At 49.1% G+C, this 18,305-nt stretch overlaps 1 protein-coding gene across 1 annotated transcript in view; it reads right to left on the bottom strand.

Moving 5' to 3' along the window:
* The window catches only part of RPH3AL (rabphilin 3A like (without C2 domains)), a gene marked incomplete at both ends in the record, with an annotated part of 89,313 nt that overhangs the window by 19,445 nt on the left and 51,563 nt on the right, over nucleotides 1-18,305 (bottom strand). The window contains one exon of the mRNA XM_080713991.1: nucleotides 7,922-8,096. Within this exon, the coding sequence (XP_080570117.1) occupies nucleotides 7,922-8,096 (175 nt within the window). The remainder of the gene's footprint in view (nucleotides 1-7,921; nucleotides 8,097-18,305) is intronic.

The following is an 18,305-nucleotide window of genomic DNA, read 5'->3' on the forward strand; positions in this document are numbered from 1 at the left end:
TGCTGAAAGTCTTGCTACATTGCTGAGGTTATCCTCAAACCTGAGATCCTCCTGTCTCTGCTTCCCAAGCATGCGTCGCCATACCTGTTTTTTTTCAACTATTTACTTATTTATGCATGTTAGACAAGCATCTCTACCACTGAACTGCATACTTTGCCTTTTTTATTTTTTGTTTTGAATCAGGATCTTGCTAAGTTGCCCAGACAGGGCTTGAATTTATGATCCTCCTGCTTCAGCCTCCCAAATTGCTGGGATTACAGGAGGACATGCTTTTTGTTTTACCTTTAACATTTAGATCTTTAATGGGTTTCTGGATTAACATAGAAGGGAATTGAAATCTAATTATATTAAGCAGCAGTTATTAAATAAATGCTATTTTCCCCTTGAATTGAAAGGCTACCTATGCTCAGCTTCTATGTATTCTAACTGTATTCTTCTCTTCCAGTCTATTTATCTATTTATTCTATAATAAACTATTCTCTAACTTGTAAATTTCAAACTGAGATATAATTCATATCCCATAAAACTCCCCTTTGGAAGTGTACAATACTGTGGCTGTAGTACAATCACAAGGCTGGATAACCAGCACTGCTCTGATTTCACGACATTGTTGGCACCTCTAAAGAAACCCTGTGCTCAGTAGTCATCCCCCATTTCCCTCTATCTTCCCAGCCCCTGACAACTATTAATCTACTTTCTGTCTCCATGGTTTGCCTACTCTGAACATTTCTATAGATGGGATCATACAGTATGTAGGCTGTGTGTATATGTGTGTGTGAGGTGCTGGGGACTGAACCCACAACCTCCTGCATGCCAGGCAAGTGCTTTCCCACTGAGCTATATCGCCCAGCCAGCCCTCTATTTTTTTTTTTGTTTGTTTCTTCTTCTTTTTTTTATGGTGGTACTAGGGTGGAACCCAGGGGCCTTCTCCCTTTGGGCTAAACTCCCAGACCTATTTTATATTTTATTTGGAAACAGGGTTTCTTAAGCCAGCTGAACCTGTGCGATCCTCCTGTCTCAGCCTCCCAAGCGCGGGGATTATAAGCGTGGCCACCACGCCCGGCTTTCTTATTTTGGGAGGTTTCTCTAAGTTGTCTAGGCTGGCCTTGGACCTGTGATTCTTCTGTGTCTGCCTCTTGAGTATCTTGAAAAGTTCAGGCCTGTCCTGTTTGGAGAAAATGAAGAAGGAAGAAGAGGAGGAGGAAGAGGAAGAAGAGAGGAGAAGGAAGAGGAGAGGAAGAAACATCAGAATGTCCTTTACCTGGTGACTTTTTATCCTAACTTTTTTTTGTATCTGGTACAGGGCATTCTACCTCTGAGTTATAGCTCCAACCCTTTTTATTTTATTTTTTGAAACAGAGTCTCACTGGGTTGCAGAGTCCCACTACCTCGCTGAGTCTCTCCTCGAACCTGCGATCCTCCTGCCCCAGCCTCCCAAGTACTGGGATCACAGGCGTGCGCCACTGCACCCGGCTTCTTACTAACTTCTGCTGCTGCTTATCAATTTGTGTTTCCATCACTTATTCAGTCAGCATCCATTTGTCGAGGACACATTTCACGCCAGTGCTCTCCTAGGATTCAATGGTGGAGTCAGGTATGTGCCACTGTGCCCAGCACAATATGTGGCCCTTTGACTCTGGGTTTTTACTTAGCATAACGGTGCCAGGGTTCATGCATGTTAAAGCATATATCAGTGCTTTGTTCCTCTTCCTGGTTGAATAATATTCTATTGACTGATTATGCCACATTTTGCTTACCTAGTCCTTAGTGGATGGCTATCTAGATTGTTTCTACTTTTTAGGCTACTATGAACAGTGTTACTAAGAACATTTTATAAATTTTATAAATGCACTTTAATAAAAATCAGTGTATCCATTTCTTCCTAAATAGTCCACTGGGATTCTCAAAAGGAATTACAGTACACTTTTAAATTTGGAAGGACTGAGATTCTTATCTGCTTTTAGGTTCAGGGCTTATTTTTTTTTTTGTCCTTTGATAAGTATTATAGACTGAATGTGTCCTCCTCTGACCTTGACGCTCCAAGTCTCACTGTGGCTTAAACAGCACACTGCATCTCAAGGGGAGAGACCTCACCAGGTACCTCACCTGTTACCCTGATCTTAGCCCCCAGCCTACAGAATTGTGAGAAGACAAATTTCTGTTGTTTAAACCACCCAGTCGTGTGATGTTTTGTTATAGCAGTCCAATCAAATAAATACAGTAACATTTTATAATTGTCTTTTAAAATTTGTTTCTAGGTATTTGTTTTTGCTCCAATTACAAATGGGATTTAACATTTCTAATCTAATTAGCCAGTATAGATTAAAGCTTTGGCTCTTTAATAGATTCATCTCAGGTCTTGTCAATCTCTAAATTTTCTTATTAATCCTAGTGGGTTGTTGTAGTAGAATATGTAGAATTTTTTTGGTATGCAATCACATTGTCTACAAATAAGAAAATTACTTTTCTTCTTTTCTAATATTAACAGCTAATTTTATTTTCTTGTTTTATCACACTGATTAAAAACTTTAGGAGTTGGGAGCAGAGCTCAGTAATGGAGCCCTTGCCTGGTGTCCTGGTATGTGTGAGGCCCTGGGTCTGACAACTAGCTCGTGGGGTGGGGAATATAAAATACTCATGAATGATGCTGATGAGGGGTATTTTGTGTGTGTGGTCCTAGGGATTGAACCCAGGAGCATTCTACCTCCAAGCTACACCCCATCTCCTTTTATTTTTTGAGATAGGATCTCTCTAGGTTGCTGACACTCTTGCTAAGTTGCTAGGACCGGCCTCGAGCCTGTGATCCTTTTAAGTACTAAGATTATAGGCATGTGCACCAAGCCCAGCTAGTGTTATGCTTTTCATCCTGCTCTCTTTTTTTTTGGGGGGTACTGGGGGTTGACCCAGGGGCATTCTACCTCCAAGCTATACTCCTGAACCCTTTTCATTTTGAAACAGAGTCTGGCTAAGTTGCTGAGGATCTGATACATTGCTGAGGCTGTGTCCTCTTACCTGTGATCCTATCTCAGCCTCCCGAGTACTGGTATTACAGATGTGTGCCACCCAGTTGAACACACAGTTTTTAAAAGAGGATATCTTAATAACTGATAAATAATAAACATAGGAAGAGATATTCAAATATGTAAAATAAAACAACAAAATACCATTTTTGTCCTGTATATAGGCCACAATTATAAACTTCAATAATACTGGTGTTCAGCAGGATGAAGGTGAATGAACAGTCCTACTGGGGTGATTGTAAGTGACCAGAACATCTTTGTACTCTCGTTTGGCAAGGTCTGTTGAAATTTAAAACACAGCTCTACTTCTAGAAACCTGCCCCCACATATCAAAGCTCTGGTTCATGGCATTATGTATATAAATACACTTCAGTATTTCTCTCATGGATGAAACAATCAGGATGTCCGTCAATAGGTGAGTAACAAAATCATGATACACTATACTATGGGATTTCCTCCAGCCATTACAACGAATGAAGTAAAATCTATATCTAGTGGCCTAGAGGATCCCATGATATCTTTTAAAAACAACAGAAAAAAGCAAGAGACATGGGGAAGAGCCTATTTATTTTTATTTCTAAATAAAACAAATTTAAGTGCCTTGATTAAGTTGGGCCTGGTGATGCAGGCCTGTAATCTCAGTACTCAGGAGGCTGAGACAGGAGGATCGCAGGTTTGAGGACAGCCTCGGCTACTTAGTGAGACCCTTAGCAGCCTAGCTTCAAAACAAAATATATAGAAAGAGCTGGGGGAGTATCTTAGAGGTAGAATCCCTAGTACCACAAAAATAAGCAAATAAATGCCTAGATTAAGTACCTGTTTCTTGGCACAGTGAGAAAGGGGTTTGGGAAGATGGCAAAGAGAAGATAATATTTCTCATGCATTGTTGAATTATTTAACTTGAATACTGATGTAATTAAAAATTTACAGAGAAAATTTAAAGGAGGAAGGAAAGGAACCCGCCTCAGAAATAGTCATAGGTTCACTCAACTGCTCCGTGCATGAAAAGCTCAGGGCTTGTGTCTACTGATTGTCCTTCCTCTCCCAACAGGGCACAGAAAGGAGGGGTGGGCAGGGATTTGGGGAGGAGAAGCAGGTGCATGAGTCCCAGGGCTGAGAGACAGAGACAAGAGGAGGGAGGTAGAGAAATGGGGGTGGGGATAGAGATGGGGAAGAGGGAGAGTGGAAGAGGCAGGGAGAGACACAGACACACCAAGAGCTGAGCAAGCTGGCCTGGGTTCAGCTCCATGCCCAGGAGAAGGACTAACAGGCAGGAAGTAGATACTGGCCTTGTTGGAAGAAGAGCTACCTCAGGACTGCGAGTGGCTCTAACAGCCTCCAAATATCCCCTGGCCTGGCATGGTGGTCCACGCTTGTACTCCCAGTACTCGGAGGCTGAGACCGGAGGATCGCAGAACAGCCTTAGCAAGTAGCAAGACTCATCAACCTAGCAAGACTCCGTTTCAAAGTAAAAATAAAATATGGCTGGGGGTGTAGCTCAGAGGTGGAATGTTCCTGAGTTCAATTCCCAGTATCAAAAACAAACAAACAAACAAACAATGCTGGAAATGGTGGCACACGCTTGTAATCCTAGCATTTGGGAGGTTGAGACCGGACGATCGCAGTTCGTGGACAGCCTCAGCTACTTAGTGAGGTCCTTTGCAACTCAGTGAGACCCGGTTTCAAAATAAAGAATAAAAAAAATAGGGCAGGGGTCACTTCCCGCTCGGGACCCCCTCCCCTTCTGGGGAGCTGTTCTCTCTCTCTCAGGTTGTGTTGGCCCTGAGAGAAGGCAGAGTGCATCTGAGGGCACGTGGCTCGGGCGACTCTCGAGTAGTGACCTGAAGGCCTCTGCTGGACATCATGGCTGACCAGGCCCCTAGGGGTGACCTGTACCTCTTTTCTGGCAGATCGCGTGGACTCTGGGAGAAGGTAGTTTGTAATTGACGGCACTTGGCTCGGGCGACACTCGGGTAGTGACCCTGAAGGCAGCTACTGGACCCTGGAGTTCCGACAGCCCCTATGGGGTGTTCGGCCACTTTTCTCTATTCCCTTCTGGCAGATCGTGCGGACTCCGGAAGAAAGCAGCCTGTACCTGAAGGCAATTGGCTTGGGCTACTCTCGAGTATTGTCCTGAAGGCAGCTGCTGGACCCCAGAGTTCCAGCCCCTTTGGGGTGTTCAGCCACCCTTGCCCCATTCCCTGCTGCTTCCAATAAACCTTTTACTCCCCTTCCAAAAAAAAAAAAAATAGGGCAGGGGTGTAGCTCAGAGGTTGAATGCCCCTGGGTTCCATCCCCAGACCCGAAACAAACAAACAACACACAAATGTCTCCCTGGCTGTCCAGGGGACAATGTGCAAACATGGGTCAATCTCCTCTCAAGCACTGCCAGACACCTGTCCCCTTGTCTACTCAGCATCTTTTCTCCGCTGCCATGCGGCATGCTAAGGAGCTGGCTGGCAGAACCCCCTGTCTACTGGGGACTCTGGGGTGGCAGGAGCCCGCCCTTGTTGCTGGTCACTGTTTCCTCCACGTTCATTTCTGTGGGAAGGCTGAGCTTGCCAGCTGGGCGTGGGCCTGTATCACATCTGGGGCTCTGAGCCACTCAACGACTTGTACCACTCCTGGGTATGGGGTTGGAGCGCAAGGGAGCCACTTTTGGGGCCTGAAAAATCACAAACCAGGCTCCCAGTTAGCAGAGGATTGGACAAGTCCCGTGATGTCCTGTGCCAGACTCCCAGGGCTGCCTACTGAGGGCTTTGTGCTCACTAGAGTCCAATGGCTATGAGGACCCTCTAGGGACAGGGATGTAGCCCCATTCTCCTGGGGTGCTTTCCAGAGGTGGGCCCAGCCAGGCCAGCCCCAGACACTGCTGTATGAACTGCCATGAACCCACTGAAGGGTTCCGGTCCTGCCCTAACCTCAGACCACCGCCCTGAAGACAGGTCCTCCCACCAGGCTCCAGGAGCCACCCCTGTGCCCTGTGAACACATGGCAAATGTGGGCCAGCCAGGGGACAAATCCTGGCTTCTTCACAGGCTAACAGCAGAGGACACAAAGCCACCCAGGAAGGGCTGGGAAGCAGCTCGGCTCCCTCGCAGGACACAGATCTTTCCTGTGGCCTGGCGCCCCACCTCTGCCTCTACCACTAGTTCTTCCTCCTTCCACCCAAGCTCAGTGCAACCCATCCTCTACTGCACCCCACAGTGTGGCACAGATGTCCCCTGAGCCACTACAACCACCCCGGCTGCCATGAGCTGATGTGTATCAGCTGCCCTAGGTGATCACAGGCTTTACGTGCCTGGCACGGGGCGGGGTGGGTGTCCTGGTAGCTCTGGGGGAGGACGAGTTCCCCATGGGTCCTTGGCACTGATGTGCCTGGCCTTGGTGCAAACTTGGTAATAAACAGATCTGACTGCAACATGCAGGGCCAGCGGCCTCCTCACCCATGTAATTAAAAGGCCATCTTGTGTCTGCATGTCTGAGAGGACAGCTGGGGCTCTGCTCCTACCTGGGGTGTGTGTGTGCGTGTGTGAGCGCACGTGTGCTGTGCTGAGCTGTGGCACACAGGGCAGTAACAGCCCTTTGAGGTGAGCACAGAGCAGCTCACACAGGGCCTCTTGTCCTCAACCTGTCCAAGCAACGTGTTGAACCTGCTGGTGGCTGCCAGCTTCTGCCTCCCAGGTCACATCTCTTCCCTCAGACAATGACCTGCTATGACAGGTGGGAGAAACCCTGACTGCGAGATGGGAGGGACAGGATGGAAAAAGTCCAACTGCCCATTTACATTTTTGTTACAAACACGCATCACTATTGTAATAAGAAAAACAGTCCAAGTGATATAAAGATGGTCAGAAGTCAGGTCATTAGCCACAGATGTTCAAAAGCCCCTAGAAGCAGCTGCCATGTACATTTTCTTGGGGCTGCCTCCCCCAGGTTGAGCCCCTCAGTCTCTGGCTGCTGTCTCACTTAGACCCTCAGGCCCTGAGTTGAGCTGACACATGGACACTCCAGGGTAGGACATCCCCGAGCCCAGAGGGCAGCGCAGAGCCTGCACAGCAGCAGAGCCAGGCCCCCCTTCTCTAGGCCTCAGGCTACTCCTCTGTAAAGTGGGGCTAGTAGATACCTTCTAAGGGTACCTCTTGAACCTCCACTGGGATTACACACTTTGAAAAGAAGCTCAGAAACATGAAATCATGAAAGCCGTGGAGAGCCTTCTCTGGCACCAAGTACAGTCCTGGCAAGATGTGCCCAACAGCATAGCCATCAACACCAAGGATGCTGGGTATGAGATCACCTTGCCCATTAGGACTGGGAAAGCCAGGCGTCTCCCTTCCTGAGACACAAAACAAGTTCAGGAACGAGGTGGTACGGGCCTGCCTGGGAAAGACGTGTCTTTCCTGAAAGGTTAGAGCTGCCCCAGCCCCACAAAAGGGGCAGGGCTGGAAGCTAGGAGGTGGAGCCCAGTGATTCCAGGAGGGGACCACGCCTCCTGGTCAGGAAGAAGAGAGTTCAGAGGGAAGCCCAACAGGGAGAGGGAGAGACGCATTCTCCCCACCAGCCCCCGGGCCGACTTCCCACGAATAAAGACATCCGTAATACCGATTATGGATCTCCACGTGTCTCTATGCGACTGGGGGATGCGCAATCTACCTTTCATTTCCACCTTGCAAAAATCCTTGCTTGGCATCACATTTTTGCAAAGATCTACAGTGCTGTCCCCAAATTAGTGCTTGTTTGGGAACCAACCCCAAAGGCTTCTCTTTCCTTGTCTCTACACAGAGCACTCACCGTGTGGGTGAGCAGATTCGCCCTCGCATTTGAACATGGGTGAGGAGCTGAGGGCACAGGAAGGGCTAGAACACGGCCTGAGTGCCATGGTTGGGGACAACGGCTCTTACCTTTCCCTCGAGCCCAGGTGTACACACGGCTGACCTCAGTGCTCCTGGGCACTGACTCCACCGGTTCCACAGGTAAAGGTCGGAGGTGGAGGTCATCGGCCCGGCCAGGGGTCTTCAGGGGCAAGATATACTTGGGGAGTCCTTTGTAGAACCAGGCCCCCGATCTCTTCCAGACCTGAGTGGGGAGACGTCTGCTTAGAGTGTAGGACACAGAGCTGCCCTCCGCTTCTCTTCCCCCCAGCCCTCAGTTCTGTGATGGGAGATGGAGACAGGGAGTCCAGATGATGCAGATGGGAACCTGCCTCCATCCTCCCTTGACCATGGGCTGGGCAGCCCTAACTTCTCAGGGACCCAGGACAGTGGGGTTAAGCTCCATGAATCAATCCTTCCTTCCTTCGTTCATTCCTCTATTCCTTCCTCCCTCCCTTCTGTCAGTGTGTGTGTGTGTGTGTGTGTGTGTGTGTGTGTGTGTGTGGTACTGAGGATTGAACTCAGGAACATTCTACCTCGGAGCTACACTCCCAGCCCTTTTTAAATTTTAAAACAGGGTTTCACTGGGTTGAAGAGATTCTTACTACATTGTTGAAGCTGTCCTTGAACTTGAGATCCTCCTGTCTCAGGAGGTACTGGTACTGGGATTACAGATGCATGTCACCATGCCCACCTTCACAGCTACTTTGTGTGTGTGTGCGCGCGCTTTTATTGATACATTATAGTCTCACATCATAATGTAAATCATGTTGGCAATGACACACACACACACACACACACACACACACACACACACGCTCTTGGTGCCCTCCCTCCTAATACAGAGTACCCAGATTGATGTTGGTTCACATGTATACACAAGTAGTCTATGGTAGTACTTCTATTAACGAACCTAAGTCTTCCTCCACCCCTGCCCTCATATTTTCTCCCTGGCTCCCCTGAGGTTTCTCCTTATCATCTGGAGTCTCTCCTGTATTCCAATTACTCCTATCCTGCACATATTAAAGAAAACATATGAAGCTGGGCGCAGTGGCACATCGTCAAGCATTTGGGAGGCTGAGACAGGAGGATCTGGGTTCGCGGCCAGCCTAAGTTACTTAGTGAGTCCCTTTGCAACTCAGTGAGACCCTGTTTCAAAATAAAGAATAAAAAAATAGGATTGAGGGTGTAGCTTGAAGGTAGAATGCACCTGGGTTCCATCCCTAGTACTGCAAAGAAAAAAAAAAAACATGACCCTTCACCCTCTGTGATTGGGTAAACTCATTTAACATAATGTTCTCCACATCCTTCCATTTTTTTTGCAAATGATGCCGTTTTATTTTTCTTTGTTGTGGAGTAGAGTTCCATTATGTGTATTTCACATAATTTTGTAATCCATTCATCTGTTGCTGGACTCCTAGGCTGGTTCCATAGTTTGCTATTGTGAATTGTGCTGCTGTGAACATGAGTATGCATTTATTATTGTAGTTCTCTGGTTTCAACCCCTTTGGAAAGACACCCAGTAGTGGTATGGCTGGATCGTATGGTGGATCTAAGGACTCCACACTGATCTCCATAGTGGCTGGACTAGTTTGTAATCCCACCAACCGTGTAGAAGAGTGCCTATTTCCCCACAGCTTCACCAACATTTATTGTTATTTGACTTCTTTATGACTGCCATTCTGATTGGGGTTAGATGGGATCTCAGTGTAGTTTTGATTTGCATCTCCCCGATGGCTAAAGATGTTGAACATTTCTTATGTGCCTATTGGCCATTTGTATCTCCTCTTTTGTGAGGTGTCTATTCAGTTCAGTTGCCCATTTCTTGGTTGAGTTATTTGTTTTTGTAATGTAAAGTTTTCTAAGTTCTTTGTATATTCTAGATATTAGACCTCTGTCAGAGGGTTAGCTGGTGAAGATCTTCTCCCATTCTGTAGGCTTTCTCTTAGGTTCTTGATTTCCTTTGATGAGCAGAAACTTTTTAGTTTGATGTCATCCCACTTGTTAATTCTTATTATAATTTCCTGAGCTTTGAGGGTCTTGTTCAGGAAGTTTCTACCTGTGCCTGTATGTTAAAATGTTAAACTTAGGTCCTCCTCTCACAGCTTCTTAGACTGGTCTAACTCATAGCTTCTTTCTTTCTTTCTTTCTTTCTTTCTTTCTTTCTTTCTTTCTCTCTTTCTTTCTTTCTTTTGTGGTACTGGGGGTGGAACCCAGGGGCAGTCTACCTCTGAGCTACACCTCCAGCCCTATTTTTTATTCTTTATTTTGAAACTGGGTCTCACTGAGTTGCAAGTAGCCTCACTAAGTAGCTGAGGCTGTCCGTGAACCGCGATCCTCGGGTCTCCGCCTCCTGAATGCTGGGGTTACAAGCGTGCCCACCACGCCCGGCTGACTCACAGCTACTTTAAAGACAAGCCTGAGGGTTTCCATCTCACCCTTGCAAAGCACGGATCTTCATGGGAGAACATGCTAAAGCATGTGGGGCATACTCATGAAAACTGGCCGCAGGTGCCCTCTCTGTTCTTTCTTATTCTCAAAATCCTGGAGCTGGCCCTGTCAGCTCCTTGCCCATCCTCAGTACTTTCTAGCTTCTTTGGGGATCCCTGGAGCACAGGGCCCCGGGCTGCCACCTGGCCTCACTGGACTGGTCTGGCATGGCACAGGACGGACTGCTGGGCCCTGAAAAGCTGCCGGCATCCCCCATACCCACCCGCCACAGAGTCCCCCCAGCGCAGCAGCCAGACCCCAGTTTCTCAAGGAGGATGCTCCTGTTCCCCAGTGCCCCTCATCATGCCACTGTTCCGACTCAGGTTGGCCACTGTGCCTCAGGAGAGGGGCTCAGATGCAGTGACAAGCTCCAGGCTTTCTTGGCGGTCCCCAGGCACAGCCGCTGCCTTTTTTCTCCCTTGGTTCTGTCCTGCTCAAGTCCTGGGCACCACAGAAGCCCTCGCCACCCCGCACAGCCCCCTGGGACTCACAGAGACACTGGGTCAGGTCAGGCCTATGGCTCCCGGACAGGTGCAAAGCCTCCCTTCAGCCCCCCCCCGAAAAGACTTGGCTGGGGGCAGCAAGTAGAGGCTGCCCTGGGTGAGGGAGATGCGCGTCCCCAGGGAGCGGAGATGTTCACCGTGGTCCTGAGCAGAATGACAGGCAGGAGGTGCTGACCTGGGACGGTAGCCTCTTGGGTTCTGAGGAGTCCTTCTGCCTCCCTTATTGCCCAGCATGGTCACCCAGGCTCTTCCCTCCTCCTCTCCCCTGGGAACAAGGCAGAATCAGCAGCAGCTTCCATAGGAACTGGTCGTGTGGCTTTTGGTTACTTACTTATCCTCACTGAACCTATATTTCTTCACTGGTGAAGTGTGCCGATGATGCTCCTGACAGGGCCGCTGAGAAAGTTGGAGAGTGCTCCACATTTGCCTGGCTCCCAGGAGGTGCTTGAGAGATGCCTCCTCCTGCTCAGCTGTTCCCCTGGAGGCTCTGGGCAGAGTGACAGGGGCTTAAAGAAGAGCCAGGCCAGGCCGCATCACAGTACTTGGAAACTCTTCTTTAAGGGCTTTTGCCGCAGGCACAGGAAGGACCGGAGTTGCAGAGAGAGCCTTGGATTAGAGTTCAGAGCGGCCACTGAGTGAAGGTCCCTAAACTCTTAATGCCTACTTCAGAAAACACCGGGTACGTCCTAATCTTTTTCCCTGTGAAGGAAATACATTCAGGATATAGAGCAAGGAAGCCTGGGACCTGTGAGGACTGATGTCACCTTGTCAAAGAGCAGCCTTGGCTGTTCTGCATGGCATCCCGAGTTTAAATCCTGGGTCTGCCACCTGACCAGCAGCTGCATGATTTGAATACATGGGCCTCCTGGACCCTGTTTCCTCCTCACCAGCAAGGGGGATGGTGGGCAGCTTATGTTATAGCGGACAAAGTCAGACCTGTTGGTGAGTGCGGGTCCCAAGGCTGAGCACAGGCTCAGAGCTGCCACCCACAGATTACTGTCACTTTCCTCCTCCCATCTGAAAAACGTACTCAGCTTGGTCATCGGAGAAGCAAGTCCCCTCCTCAAAAGTGCTTGTCTAGCATGTGCAAGGCTCTAGGTCCAATCCCTATTACAATATACACACAAGAAGATAGTTAGCTGGGTGTGGTGATGCATGTCTGTAATCCTAGTACTTGGGAGGCTGAGACAAGAGGATTGCAGGTTCTTTTCTGAAAATTACATATATAATCGGGCATGGTGCACAAGCCTGTAATTCCAGTACTTGGGAGGCTAAAACAGAAATATTGCAGGTTAGAGGCCAGTCTCAGGAATTTAGCAAGACTGTCAGCAACTTAGCGAGACCCTATTTCAAAATAAAAAGGGGCCAGTCATGGTAGCACACACTTGTAATCCCAGCACCTGGGAGGCTGAGACAGGAGGATTGCAGGCTCAAAGCCAGCCTTAGCAACTTAGTGAGGCTCTCAGCAACCTAGTGAGATCCTGTTTCCAAATAAGAAATAAAATTGGGGTGGTGGTGTAACTTGGAGGTAGAATGCCTCTGTGTTCCATCCCCACTACTAAACAAAAACAAAACAAAACAAAATAAAAAGAGCTAGGAATATAGCTTGGAGTAAACTATCCCTGGATTATATTCCCAGTATATATATATATATATATATATCTCACACACACACACAGAGTAAATAAATAAGAAAACCTATATAGCACATAATATTAGTACAATAAGCATAAATAAAATGAAAAAGGTAAAGCCAGGCGTGGTGGCGCACACTTGTAATCCCAGCACTTGGGAGGCTGAGACAGGAGATCGCACAGGTTCGAAGCCAGCCTCAGCTACTTAGTGAGGCTCTCAGCAGTTTAGTGAGACCCTGTTTCCAAATAAAATATAAAATAGGTCTGGGAGTATAGCCTGGAGGTAGAAGGCCCCTGGGTTCCACCCCCAGTACCACACACACAAAAAAACAATATAAGTTACATAGTCAAAGAAACCTGCAGGTTGTTTCTGACACCATTGCCCAGAGAGAGCCTTGCTTACCACCATGCTGTGTGCCCTCCCGCTCTTTCTTGGGCACAGGTGCCATTTTCTGTTTGATTTGAAAACATAAGACACACCTGTCTCCCTTGCCACCCAGCTGTGTCATGGCACTGGCTCTGTGCTACTAAGCAACAGTCTCTATCATCAGTTGGTTTTTGTTTGTTTTGTGTGTGTCATACTGAGGATGGAACCCAGTGGCATTCTATCTCCGAGCTTACCCTCAGCCCAATGTGCACATATATTAGATAATGCATATGGTCAGTTTGCCCTCTGAGAAGGAAAGCCGCATTGCCTTCAAAGTGGGGTCTGGTACCACACTCCCTGTAGTCTGTGGACCCTGCCTGGAGCAGTGTCCATGGGGCTGGGGGTCGGGAGAGAGGCACTTGTCCAGCGCTGAGGTTGCCAGAGCTGGGTGCTGCAAGGACGACGGTGTCCCCTGCTACTTCTTTAATTTTTGTCTCCCCTACTAGGCTCTACCATCAAGGAGGGAGAGTCCTGACCGGGTGCTATATCTTCAGGCTCCTAGCACATGCCTGCCATAGCAGACCCTCCATAAGCACTGACAGCCAGAGGTGGTTTGCTAGACTATGCTGCAACCCAGAGTCTACTGGCTTCCTGGGGAAGTGGCCTGGGGGTTTTGCCTAAGTTCTTGCAATTAACTAAATGTACTTACAATTTGGGATTAAGAGAGGGACACAGAGGAAGTACCTGGCAGTGTGGGCTGGTGGAGAGCAAACCCTGTGCACATCCCTGACGGCACATCCCAGCCCTCCTGCCCCATCACAGCACAGCCACCATCTCCCCTCTACCTCCACTTAGAAAACACTCATCAGTGCCGCACATAGGGAAGGCAGGATAAGAACGCAGGGCATCCCAGGGTCAGGCTGAATTGCCTGGCGCTGTGGGAAGTCAACCTCCTTCTTGTTGTTGGGGGGTATTCAACTCCCAAAACCTATAAAGCCTCATTAACTTCATATAATCCATGTCAGTGCTGGCACTCAGCAGCGGGCAAGGGCCCCCAGGCCAGCTAGGCTGTGCTATACTGGGGATTCTGGCCTGATTCTCTCCTGTGGTCACTGCTGTCCAGGTAGATGAGCTGATGGCCATCCCTGACTGCCCAGAGTGGCTGGGGTCCCGCACTAGTGGGGGAAGAGGCAGCTTTTGAGTCCCCACATCAATGGAACCAGAGCACACAGGTGTACCATCAGATGGCAACCGTGCAGATACGCTCAAGCACAGCCGGTGTTTTGGAAAACGCCTTCCACGCTGTCCATGTGGGTGAGTAGGCCTGGCCAGGCGAGGACGTTGGATCTGGACTGGGCAAGATCTGGGAAGCAACCTCCTCTCCCAAGCTAATCTTGGACCCCCACCCGCTCCCCGGAAAAATGCACCGCTGCAGCTTCCAGGCTCCTGACTTCTGCTCAGTGCCTCACCCTGGCCGGCCATCAACACGGCCCCAGGGGACTCACCCCTACCTGCCTCCTGGGCTGCAGAATGGGGATGTTGACTTTCTGGAGCCACCAGGTGATTCTGTGGCGCTCCACTGTGCTCCCTATGTGTGCTCTCCTGTGATAAGGCCAGCAAAGTGCTGGCCTCGAAAACACTATCTAATGAGAAAGAGGTGGCTGCCACTGGCTTGCAGGGGCGTCCAGGAGCACGCTGCTCCCTGGTGCCTGCTTCGTGCTCTGCTTCGAGGCTTGCATCCTGATCTCCACTCACTGCCAACCTGACTGCAGATACTGATGGATATTAGCCAAGCTGTTCTCAGGGAATTTTAATTACCACGATAACAATCGCTAATCACTGGCATTTCCTAAATGGTGGTGGCTGGAGGAGAGATAATTGTGGGGCCCTTTGGAAAGAAGGGGAGGCCTTGTGGAGCTGATGGAGAGGGCTGGGGAGGGGGGCCCAGGGCTGCTGTCTGTCCATTGCTCCGCCCTGTCTCCCAGGCACCTGGTGGGTCTCAGGTAAGTGTCTCCACTGGCTCAGGTGTCTACTCTCCCCAACTTTCACCCCACAGGCCAGAGCAGAGGACAGTCTGTGGCCATCTCCCTGCGGGGCCTGTCACCCACATTTCCCCTGGGAAATACAGCAGTCGTGGGGCTCCTTGTGCTCTTAGAGGCCATGTGGTCCCTCTGGGTCAGCGTGCCACACCTGGCCTCGTCCATCTTCCCGACTGGGTGGCTGTGTGCTCGAGGGGAGGGCGGTATCTGGGCCACCTCTGGATGTGCAGGACACAGCAGGACTGGATGAACAGACAGAAAGCAAAGCAGAGCATCTGCAGGGGGCAGAGTGTGGGACCTTGTCCAGGAGACCACGTTCTGTCTGCTTTACAAGCTCTAGCCTTGAAAAGCCACAAGAAATGGGGTGTTAAAGAGCAGTCCTGTCCTTTACGCTGAGGGTCTCTGCAGGGATCAACACTGTGGCAGAGGGGAGGCACACACACACACATGCACGCCTGGTATATGAGCACCATCAAAAGACCCCAGAGGCTGGGCATGGTGACACACATCTGTAATCCCAGGACCTTGGAGGCTGAGATGGGAGGATCACAAGTCCATGGCCAGCTTCAGTTGCTTAGCAAGGACCTGTGCAACTTAGTGACACTCTGCTTCAAAATAAATAATAAAATAGGGTTGAGGGCATAGCTCAGAGGGAGCCTGTCCCTGGGTTCAATCCCCAGTAAAACACACACAAACACACACACACAGCCCCAGAGCCCATCCCCTCACCAGCCTCCCCAACACAGGGACTCTCATGCCTTGCCCCTCTCTTACCCCCAGGACTTTGCCAATGCTGTTTCTTCTCTCTCCCCCGGACCACTCCTATTCCATCTTTGGGAGATCGCTATTATTCAGAACCTTCCACAGACAATGCAAGGCACAGACCCCTGCTGCACTGTGATTGCCTATTTATGTGTGTTTCCTGCTAGATGGAAAGGCACCCCACACATGCCAGTACATAGCAGGTGCCCAGCAAATATGCCAGCTGATGATGGGACACATGTCCACACTCAAGGGTTTATATAACTCAGGCTCCTTGGTAGAAGCACAGGCTTGCATAGGATGCTAGGGACTGCACTGTATCTCCTCCAAGTTCATATGATAAAGCCCTAGCCTCCAAGACCCAGTTTTGCAGGGTCACAAAAACAATATTATAAATGTTCCAACTAATCCTGAGTCTATACCCCAACCATCTCCTTGAACTCTCACCCATATTTCCTTTGCTCTAAGTCAACTTAGGGCTGGGTCCTACACAAGCAGGGCCTCTATGCCCCAAAGCATTCAAGCCAGTCAGTCTTCAACTGTCCCCTCCCCCACCCTGCCTGCAGAATCCCCAATACAGCTGTGCTGTGTCTCCCCCACTTTCTGCCTACTGAGAAACTGAGGGCCCCTTTTCTTAGCAACTGTGAGTGGATACTCCTTTCCTCCACAGCATTAGCCTTTCTCTGTCACAACTCAGTCACCCTTATAAATTAAGACAGGCGCACGAATCACCAAGAATGAAAGAATTACTGCTAAATATCACAATCTAAAGGTACAGTTTTGGCGTGGAGCGTGGTGGCGCACGCTTGTAATCCCGTGCTTGGGAGGCGGAGACAGGAGGATCACGCAGGTTCGAAGCCAGCCGCGCTGGCTTAGGAGACCCTGTTTCCAAATAAAAAAGTATAAAATAGGTCTGGGAGTATAGCCTGGAGGTAGAAGGGTTTTCAGGAACCCCAGTACCACACACACACACACAAAAAGAAGGTACGGTTTTGGCGATCTACTAGCAAAGATATGATCTAGACAACGAGGGAGTTGAGGGAGGGGTAGAACAGAGGCCCTTGGAGCTAAGATTTACCCAGGGGAGTTGAGGAGTGGATGCTAAAGTCAACAGAAGAAGAAACAGAAAATTATTATATAAGATTATCAATTCAATCAAAGAGCTAGAAATAATAAGATAAGAAAAATTAGGTCTATGCTGGGCGTGGTGGCACACGCTTATAATCCCCGCGCTTGGGAGGCTGAGACAGGAGGATTAAACAGATTTGAAGCCAGCCTCAGCTACTGAGTGAGGCTCTTAGCAACCTAGTGATACCCTATTTCCAAATAAAGTATAAAATAGGTCTGGGAGTACAGCCTGGAGGTAGAAAGCTCCTGGGTTCCACCCCTAGTACCCCCCCCCCACACACACACACAAATTAGGGCTGGAGAAGTCACCGGGCACAGTGGTGTGCTCCTGTAATCCCAGTGCTTGGGAGGCTGTGGCACAAAGATCACTCTTGCACCCTTAACGTGCAAGAGCTTAGTGAGACCCTGCTTCAAGCCAGGTGTGGTGGTGCACACTTGTAATCCCAGCATTTGGGAGGCTGAGACAGAAGGATCGTCGTTTGAAGACAGCCTCAGATACTACTTAGGCCCTTTGCAACTCAGTGAGACCCTGTTTCAAAAAATAAAGAATAAAAAATAGGGCTGGGGTTTCACTCAGAGGTAGAATGCCCCTGGGTTCAATCCCCAGTACACACACACACACACACACACACACACACACACACACACACACACACACAAAAAGACCCTGCTTCAAAATAAAAAGTTAAATAGAGCTAGCGATGTAGCTTGGAGGCAAAAAAAACCCCTGGGTTCAATCCCTAGTACTGTGTCCACACATGCATGTGCACAGGAGCATGTGTACACACACATGCGCACACACATACACATATACACGGAGGGGAGAGTGGAAGCCAAGTAATCTAAGCAGGTCAGCCCCTTGTCTTTCATAGCACGAGTCAACAGAGGGTCTCTCAAGCTGATGAATCAAGAAAAGGATGCCTGTGAGCCCAGTACTTAGGAGGCTGAGATAGAAGGATCACAGGTTGGAGGCTACCCTCAGCGATTTAGTGCGCTCAGCAACTCAGCAAGACACTGTTCCAAAATAAAAAAGGGTAGAATGCCCCCAGTCTCAATCCCCAGTTTCCCTCCTCTCCTCTCCTCTCCTCTCCTCTCCTCTCCTCTCCTCTCCTCTCCTCTCCTCTCCCCTCCCCTCCCCTCCCCTCCCCTTCTCTCCTCTCTCTCTCTCTCTCTCTCTCTCTCTCTCTCTCTCTCTCTCTCTCTCTCTCTCTCACACACACACACACACACACACACACACACACGCGCGCACACACCTAAAAAAGAAAAGCATGAAAGGAGCCAGCGTGTGATGACAATGTGCAGTTCTGCAGTGAGGACCAGCAGATGTGTTTCTGAACAATTTGATTTTTTAAAGCGACATGAATTACTTTGATTAAAATTAAAATATAACAGATTGGTAATTGAATGTTGATGTTATTCAATCCTTGGGCCACATGGCAGGTCGACACGTGGGAGCTAGAACAGTCTCAGGCTGGTATACTGAATCTG

The sequence above is a fragment of the Muscardinus avellanarius genome (assembly GCF_963383645.1).
Source record: "Muscardinus avellanarius genome assembly, chromosome: 16".
Classification (NCBI taxonomy): Eukaryota; Metazoa; Chordata; class Mammalia; order Rodentia; family Gliridae; genus Muscardinus; species Muscardinus avellanarius.